The sequence below is a fragment of the Bison bison genome, unplaced genomic scaffold (assembly GCF_000754665.1).
Source record: "Bison bison bison isolate TAMUID 2011002044 unplaced genomic scaffold, Bison_UMD1.0 scf7180017858770, whole genome shotgun sequence".
NCBI classification, from domain to species: domain Eukaryota; kingdom Metazoa; phylum Chordata; class Mammalia; order Artiodactyla; family Bovidae; genus Bison; species Bison bison.
Window position 1 is genome coordinate 90,679 of NW_011489342.1, and position 9,464 is coordinate 100,142.

Below are 9,464 nucleotides of genomic sequence, written 5' to 3' on the forward strand. Positions count from 1 at the left end.
CCTGCATACAGGTTTCTCAAGAGGCAGGTCAGGTGGTCTGGTATTCCCATCTCTTGAAGAATTTTCCACAGTTTATTGTGATCCACATAGTCAAAGGCTTTGGCATAGTCAATAAAGCTGAAGTAGATGTTTTTCTGGAACTCTCTTGCTTTTTCCATGATCCAGTGGATGTTGGCAATTTGCTCTCTGGTTCCTCTGCCTTTTCTAAAACCAGCTTGAACATCTGGAAGTTCATGGCTCATGTATTGCTGAAGCCTGGCTTGGAGAATTTTGAGCATTACTTTACTAGCGTGTGAGATGAGTGCAATTGTGTGGTAGTGTGAGCATTCTTTGGCACTGCCTTTCTTTGCGATTGCAATGAAAACTGACCTTTTCCAGTCCTGTGGCCACTGCTGAGTTTTCCAAATTTGAGGGCATATTGAGTGCAGCACTTTCACAGCATCATCTTCTAGGATTTGAAATAGCTCCACTGGAATTCCACCACCTCCACTAGCTTTGTTCATATTGATGCTTCCTAAGGCCCACTTGACTTCACATTCCAGGATGTCTGGCTCTAGGTGAGTGATCACATCATCATGATTATCTTGGTAGTGAAGATCTTTTTTGTACAGTTCTTCTGTGTATTCTTGCCACCTCTTCTTAATATCTTCTGCTTCTGTTAGGCCCATACGATTTCTGTCCTTTAGCGAGCCCATCTTTGCATGGAACGTTCCCTTGGTATCTCTAATTTTCCTGAAGAGATCTCTAGTCTTTCCCATTCTGTTGTTTTCCTCTATTTCTTTGCACTGATCACTGAGGAAGGCTTTCTCATCTCTCCCTGAGATTCTTTGGAACTCTGCATTCAGATGCTTGTATCTTTCCTTTTCTCCTTTGCTTTTCGCTTCTCTTCTTTTCACAGCTATTTGTAAGACGTCCCCCAACAGCCATTTTACTTTTTTGCATTTCTTTTCCATGGGGATGGTCTTAATCCATCTCCTGTACAACGTCACAAACCTCCGTCCATAATTCATCAGGCACTCTATCAGATCGAGTCCCTTAAATCTATTTCTCATTTCCACTGTATAATCATAAGAGATTTGATTTAGGTCATACCTGAATGGTCTAGTGGTTTTCCCTACTTTCTTCAATTTAAGCCTGAAATTGGCAATAAGGAGTTCATGATCTGAGCCACAGTCAGCTCCCAGTCTTGTTTTTCCTGACTGTATAGAGCTTCTCCATCTTTGGCTGCAAAGAATATAATCACTCTGATTTCGGTGTTGACCATCTGGTGACGTCCATGTGTAGAGTCTTCTCTTGTGTTGTCGGAAGAGGGTGTTTGCTATGACCAATGCGTTCTCTTGGCAAAACTCTATTAGCCTTTGCCCTGCTTCATTCTGTATTCCAAGGCCAAATTTGCCTGTTACTCCAGGTGTTTCTTGACTTCCTACTTTTGCATTCCATTCCCCTATAATGAAAAGGACATCTTTTTGGGGTGTTAGTTCTAAAAGGTCTTGTAGGTCTTCATAGAACCATTCAACTTTAGCTTCTTCAGCGTTACTGGTTGGGGCACAGATTGGATTACTGTGATATTGAATGGTTTGCCTTGGAAACGAACAGAGATCATTCTGTCATTTTCAAGATTGCATCCAAGTACTATATTTCGGACTCTTTTGTTGACCATGATGGCTACTCCATTTCTTCTAAGGGATTCCTGCCCACAGTAGTATATATAATGGTCATCTGAGTTAATTTCACCCATTCCAGTCCATTTCAGTTTGCTGATTCCTAGAATGTTGACATTCACTCTTGCCATCTCTTGTTTGACCACTTCCAATTTGCCTTGATTCATGGACCTGACATTCCAGGTTCCTATGCAATATTGCTCTTTACAGCATCGGACCTTGCTTCTATCACCAGTCACATCCACAACTGGGTATTGTTTTTGCTTTGGCTCCATCCCTTCATTCTTTCTGGAGTTATTCCTCCACTGATCTCCAGCAGCAATTTGGGCACCTACCAACCGGGGGAGTTCCTGTTTCAGTATTCTATCATTTTGCCTTTTCATACTGTTCATGGGGTCTCAAGGCAAGAATACTGAAGTGGTTTGCCATTCCCTTCTCCAGTGGACCATATTCTGTCTATAGCATATGAGTAGACATAGATAAATGAAAAAGAACTGAGAGTTCAGAAATAAACTCATGCTTATAGGAGCCTTACTCATAATACCCAAAAGGTGGAAATGACCCAATTGCCTACCAATTAATGAATATGTAAATGCAAAGTAGCATAGCCATTCAGTAGAACATTCGTGATGAAAGGAATGGAGTAACTAATATATGCTGCAACATGGATGAAACTTGAAAACATTACTTCAAGAGAAAGAAGCCAATCACAAAAGACCACATATTATGTGATTCCATGTATATAAAATGTACAGAATACACAAATCCATAGAGACAAAGTAAATTGGTGGTTTCTTAGGTTTGAAGGAGAGGAGAAGACAGGAAAGTTATAAGCACAGGGTACAAGGTTTCTTTCTGAGGTGATAAAAATATTCTAAGATTTACTGTCATGCAACTGATGGTTGCACATATCTGTGAATAGATTTACAAAATTGAATTGTATACATTAAACAGTTTAATTGTATGGCATGTGAATTATATTTCAATAAAGCTGATATTTTTTAAAGAGTATATAGTGATGAACACATGGGGGATTGCTTTACTATTATTTGTGTTTTTGTTTATGTTTAAAATCTCCCATAATAAAAAATAATAAAATAATATTTTACTCTTTTTAATAATTGAGTGCCTTTATTTTTATTTTTCATTTTCTAAAATCAGTTCAATTCAGTTCAGTCGCTCAGTGTTTTATTTTTTATTTGGCTGCACTGGGTCTTACTTGTGGCACGTAGGATCTTCAAACTTCATTGCAGCATGTGGGATCTTTACTTGCATCGTGTGAGATCCAGTTCCCTAACCAGGTATCGAACCCAGGCCCCCTGCATTGGGAGCATGGAGTCCTGGTCACTGGATCAAAAGGAAGTCCCAAAGTTTCACCTTTTTTAAATTAGGATACTCCTGTATTTTGGCCACATTTACCACTCTTTCAGAAGAACAATAGGTTGGCAAATTAAATTCAGAAGATTAGCAAAATAAATTCTACCCTTTCTCCTAGAAGGACATCCTACCCCATTGACAGAGAAAAAAATTAACCATAAATTAAAACTCATATAAAATCCTAATTCATTTTCCAAGTTCAAAAACATACAGGTCTTGACTTTAACATATTAAGGTAAGCAGTTGGATGGCAGAGGTCTATTACTGGCAGGAAAGGAAGAAAGGAACAATGGTAATAAGGCATTTTCAGCCATGAAATCTGGCTTTTTTGTTGCAAAAACAAATTTAAAATATTCCAAATAACAAAAGTTTAATATGCATAAGTTGATTTTAATTTTATTTGTCTTCAATAAAAGTAAGAAATAAGAATTTGCATTTTACCCCCTATTCATTCAGTGTTGATTTCCAGCTCCTTAATGATTTTCTGTTTTTTGCCTGTTGTGCTTAGTCACTTAGTTGTGTTCGACTCTTTGTCACCCTTTAGACTGTAGCCCACCAGGCTCCTCTGTCCATGAGATTCTTCAGCCTAGAATTTTTGAATGGGCTGCCATTTTCCTCCTCCAGGGAATATTCCTGACCCAGAGATAGAACCTGCATCTCCTTTGTATCCTGCATTGTAGGCGGATTCTTTACCCATTGAGTTATCAGGGAAGCCCTTTTCTGTTTTTAAATAAATGTAAAATAAAAACCAAATATCAGGTTTTTCATGGCTATCATCTCCCTTCACTAGAAAAGAAAATAATAGCTAACACTTACTAAGCCTTTACCAAGGCCCCAGGTACCATTCTAAGTGCTTTGCAAGTATTCTAATCTTCATAACAAAGCTACTACAAAGTAAACCATAGATACTATTTTATAGGTATTCTTGAACAAAGAGAGGCTAAGAAACCTGCCCAAGCGATCACAACTATCAATAGCAAGAAGTTGGAAGTAACACCCAAAGCCAGACTATCTACTTACAGATAAGTGCAGCCACCTCACAACAATTAAAAAGCTATAACTCTGTTAGCATTAATTCTAATCACTGTGAGTTCAGACTTCAGGAAAGTATCTCCCATATTTAATTAAAATTTTAAAGGATGATTAGAAAACAATAAGTAGAAGGTTTTAACAGATGCATATTATAAATAGCCACAAAAGACTGATTTCTTAGACCTTATTAGAATATTAAATAAGAACTCATCTCTTTATCCCTTAACCTCCAGAAATTCTCTTCCACACTTCTCACTTTTTTTTTGTTTTTAATACTTTTTTTTTTGTTTTTAATACTTATATATATGTTATCTCCCACACCTAGTTTACTCAGATTTAGTTTTCATTTAAGACGTGGGTGTTTTAATACCTCATTTGCTTAGTCCTAAAATATGGAAGGATGGCTAGATGAACAGCTGTGGCAATAATAACCCCAAGAATCTTCTGGAAGGAACACGTGGGTGAGATGGCAGAGGCTGAAATTAGGAGGCTAAGACACTGACACTACTGCTTTCCATTTCAGCAGCTTTATTTTCTCCATGTCATGCTAGTGCTGCCTCGAATTTTGGAAAACATTGGTCAGGTCTTCCAGTCCAGGCAAGATAACAAATGCACAGAGTTAGAAGAATGTTGCTTTTGAAGACAATATTATAGACTCAATGCGAGAATTTTAATAAAAGCCACAAAAGATGAAAGATCACAGGAGAAGGAGTTTGACAGACCTCAACTGTATGGCTTTAGACAAGTCCCTCTTCCTCTAGATTCCCAGTTGTTCTGGGAAGATGGGAGAATAAAATAGCCTAACACATGTAACTACTTACACCAATGTCCAATCCATAGGAAGCATTCAATAAATGTCAGAGAAGTGTCAGTAGTAACCTCGAAGTAGTAATAGCAGTAGTGCTGGTGGTGGTTATGGTATGTTCCGAGCAAGACAAAAAAAATTACAAATGTGAATGTGAATGATGGTCCCTCTGGAACGAAGATTTAAACTGAAGTTGAAAAGAATGATAGTAACTTTTCATTAATCAGCAAGAATGCTTTGTGTTTCAATAATTTTTCAGAAATTCCTTATCCTGAGGGATAAGATCTGCTACAAACTTCAAAAGTTGCAAAGCTTTAAAAATTACTATACCCTATTGATACTGGATTTTTTTTGTCCCTTCAAAGAAGGTTTCCATCCAGAAGTCTCACCAAAAACATAAATGTGTGGTTGTAATTTAAGAACAACAATTACTCATAATTATAAAAAATAAAAAATTCCTTAACATTATAACTTGTAAATCATTTGCAGAATTTACAAAGTTTCTTTTATATATTATTCTAAATAATAGTTCAATCTATTCACCAAAAAATCTTCAACAAGTAATCTCTTTACGTATTTGCAGCAAATACGTAAAGAGGTTAGAAAAATCTCTCCCTCTCTGAATACTCAGACTTTAGCTAAGACTCATCCTTTTCCCTCCAGCATCCTCAAATTGTGGATGTCTGTGATATGGTTTCATTTTTAAAGTAAAAGTGAGATGGATGCGGGAGGGCGGGCAGGCAGGAAAGATCCTCAAAATTGGAGTCAATTGCACGGCACTGAACTGGGGAAGAGAGATCACTTCAGTTCATCTAAACTGCTGTGGTCTGCAGTGTAAAGAGAGAAGGAGAAGGAATAATCCTATTGCAAGAAGGAATTAAGGGCTATTAGTACATGCATCCTACTTCAGTCACAGGCTGGGAACTGCTTTGACCATTTGTTCAGAAGACCTGTTGAAGTGTCACAGGAGAATGCTTGTGCACCATGTGACACTCCTGAATGGAATCTTTAAAAATTCGTATCACCCTTTTTCGACATTCACAGGATCACACACACACACACACACTGTTCTGGTTGTTTTCTTTTGAATGCATATTCCATAAGAAACCTGTTATCCTCTATCTCCCCAAACCATTACATGGCATCAGAGAATCAATCTGATCAAAAAAAATATATAAAGCAAAATAAAACACGGAAAGGGCATTCATGAATCCGATGTTTAATTCTAGACATACTTCCTTACCTGATGCTGAATCAGGTGGGTCCTGCCCCACCGTCCTTCGCAGTCTCTACAGATTTCCCTTTAAGAATGTCTGCCAGGGTCCCAGGGCTGGAACGACGAGCAAGATCGGACGTCGCAGAGAAAAGCAATCCTTACTACTTCTTCTCGTTCTCCTGATCCAACTTATTCCACGACCCAGGCAAAGACAGCGTCTCACCAGGTAGCACCACCAGCTCCACGGAGTTGGAGTGATCCCATCAAGTAGCTCTCCCGCATCCTCTCTCTGTCACCCTCAGAGACGAGCAGGAAAAACGGTATCAGTCCGTGGCAGAGATCAGGCAGGAGAGAACAGAGGGAAGTAATGCTGCTCACAAAGAAGAGGAAATGATGAAGGAGGCAGTGAGCGGGATGTAGCAGAAAAAGGACAGCAGCGGCGGAAGGGACACCTCCCGATTCAAGCCTAACTCCAAGCCATCTTCGCCCTGTTGTCATAGCACTTTACAACGAACGCTACTGCGCAAGTCAGATATCAGAGTCCCAATGCCTTCTGGGGGTTGTAGTCCTGAGTGTCTCCGGAGCGCGGAAGACAGAGAATTTTTCCTGATTGTTGGAATCAGATTTCTACTGGGCGGAGCTGGAGCGAACCATTGCCTACTCCTCATTAGCGGTGAGACAGAATTAATTTGATTCCCGTTTTCTGTCCTCAGACTTGGACGCGGGCTCTAAGGAAACCCGCCTCCCGCCTCTGGCGCGGACGAAGCCACGCCCCCAATCCAGGCTCAGTCCCCGTCGCCCGTGGGTGGGGCTTTCCACGGAGGCGTGGCTAGGGCGGGGCGGGGCTCGGGCGCGGCGGGGCAGGGCGAGGCGGGGTTAGGCGGGGTTGGGGCGGGGCTGGGCGGGGCGGAGGGCGGAGTCCCAGTAGGTTTCCGGGCCAGAGCATCCCACCCAGCGACCTCTTCTCTTGAACCGAGAGGCGCAGAAGGTCAGGTCCATGGAAGAAGCAACTTTGGCGAGGGTGAGCTCAAGTGTGTGCGCCCTAATGACTGGGGTGCTGCTGGCCCAGTACATGTTCACCTCAAAAAGGAAGGAATACGTACTGTGCATATTCTGGAACTCCCCAGAATTTTCTGCTCAATAACAACAACCCTGGAAAAACACTACCTGATTTCTTTCCTTGGTTCTCCTCTTCTTGATTCTGTAGACCAACTTCTTCCTGCAACGCGATTACATTTCCTTTGTTTGTAAATCACAGCTCCCAAAGCCTGTCATTTTTCTTGACTGTATTTGAATGTCTTAAAAGGCATCATCATATACGTCACTCATTGGCCCAGATAACTTCCATTGTTGCGGAATGCAAGTGTGTGTGCCTTTAGCACAGTGAAACTGAAACTGTTAGTCTTTCAGCCGTATCCAACTCTTTGTGACCCCATGAGCTGTAGCCTGCCAGGATCCTCTGTCCATGGGATTTCCCAGGCAAGAATATTGGAATGGGTTGCCATTTCCTTCTCCAGAGGATCTTTCGGACCCAAGGATTGAACCCGGGTCTCCTGCAGTGCAGGCAGATAGGCCAGACCCAAATGTCAGAACTCAGAGCAGAGAAAGTTTTATTACAAAACCATTCAAGGAGAATGGGTCAAAGGTGCTCAAAAAAAGATAAAATAAAAAACCCTGAACTCCTCGAAATGTTTCAGCAAAAGGCAATTTTAAAGGCAAAGTTGGGGGGAGGTGTCCCAAGGTATGTGATTAGCTCCTATGCAATGGGGACTTGGGCTCGTGATAATCAAGTAGTTAATATCTTCCATTTTGTGGCAGTTTTTAGCATCTGAAAAACTCAGGAAATATCCATGAGATACTATTTTCTGAGTACTTCAAACAGGAGCTTTGGCAGAGGATATGGGGAGAGATCTATCCTGGGAAGGCCCCATAAGGTCATGATCAGTTACACGTGAATGGCTAAATCTACATTCATTCAACAATTCTTATTGGCTTCATTGTTAGAGGAAAAGATCATTTCCAAGTTCCAGGGCATATGTCAGTATCATTTCAGATGTCTATGCATAGCTTCTGTGTGTTTGTATTTTCCTGGATAAATTTGAAGAAGTTCTTCATATTTTGTGGCATTAACGGTTTGAATATTTCCGCAAGTATTTCCCTTATGCTGTTATTTTTACTTCCTCTGCAGTTTCTTCCATTATTTCAAGGCTGAAAAAATTATATATCACATACAGTTTCAAAGCACAACCTAGCTAAGCACCTAACACTTTTGCATCCTGGTTCTGGAGAAGAAAATGGCAACCCACTCCAGTACTCTTGCCTGGAAAATCCCATGGACAGAGGAGCCTGGTAGGTTACAGTCCATTAGGTCAAAAAGAATGGGACACAACTGAGCGACTTCACTTTCACTTTCCATGACCTACTAGTTGTTTCCTTGTGCAAATCACTGAGCTCTCTGGGCCTCTTTATCACTAAATAAAGATAATACACATGGGTGGTAACAGCACTTGTTATAGTTTTTTAATTAAATGAACTATTATACTATTAAGAGCTTGGTTCAATGACATAAAGAGTGCACAGTATATACTGGCTTTTCATTTCCAGAACCCAAATCTTACCTGAATTCAATATATTACACTGACTATATGACGCATGGATCATCGAAAAAGCAAGAGAGTTCCAGAAAAATATCTACTTCTGCTTAATTGACTACACCAAAGCCTTTGACTGTGTGGATCACAACAAACTGTGGAAAATTCTTAGAGAGATGGGACTACCAGACCACCTTACCTGCATCCTGAAAAATCTGTATGGCACTCAAGAAGCAACAGTTAGAACTGGACATGGAACAACAGACTGGTTCCAAATTGGGAAAGGAGTACATCAAGGCTGTATAGAGTCACCCTGATTATTTAACTTATATGTAGAGTACATCATGAGAAATGCCAGACTGCACAAGCTGGAATCAAGATTGCCAGGAGAAATATCAATAACCTCAGATGTGCAGATGACACCACCCTTATGGCAGAAAGCGAAGAAGAACTAAAGAGCCTCTTGATGAAAGGAGAGTGAAAAAGTTGGCTTAAAACTCAACATTCAGAAAACTAAGATCATGGCATCCGTTCCCATCGCTTCATGGTAAATAGATGGATAAGCAGCGGAAACAGTGGCTGACTATTTTTTTGGGCTCCAGAATCATTGCAGATGGTGATTGCAGCCATGAAATTAAAAGATTCTTGCCCCTTGGAAGAAAAGCTATGACCAATCTAGACAGCATATTGAAAAGCAGAGACATTACTTTGCCAACAAAGGTCCATCTAGTCAAAGTTATGGTTTTTCCCATAGTCATGTATGGATGTGAGAGTTGGACCAT

At 40.5% G+C, this 9,464-nt stretch overlaps 2 protein-coding genes across 2 annotated transcripts in view; one reads left to right on the forward strand and one right to left on the reverse strand.

The window, feature by feature from the left end:
* The window catches only part of LOC104980325 (protein PTHB1-like), a 44,848-nt gene extending 38,014 nt beyond the window's left edge, over positions 1–6,834 (reverse strand). Inside the window, exon 1 of the mRNA XM_010828975.1 lies at positions 6,119–6,834. The gene's annotated coding sequence lies outside the window, so the exon portion shown is untranslated. The remainder of the gene's footprint in view (positions 1–6,118) is intronic.
* Positions 6,082–9,464, forward strand: part of LOC104980593 — a 17,072-nt gene continuing 13,689 nt past the window's right edge. Inside the window, exons 1-4 of the mRNA XM_010829365.1 lie at positions 6,082–6,317; positions 6,394–6,507; positions 6,592–6,764; positions 6,825–7,159. Of these exons, the coding sequence (XP_010827667.1) occupies positions 6,082–6,317; positions 6,394–6,507; positions 6,592–6,764; positions 6,825–7,159 (858 nt within the window). The remainder of the gene's footprint in view (positions 6,318–6,393; positions 6,508–6,591; positions 6,765–6,824; positions 7,160–9,464) is intronic.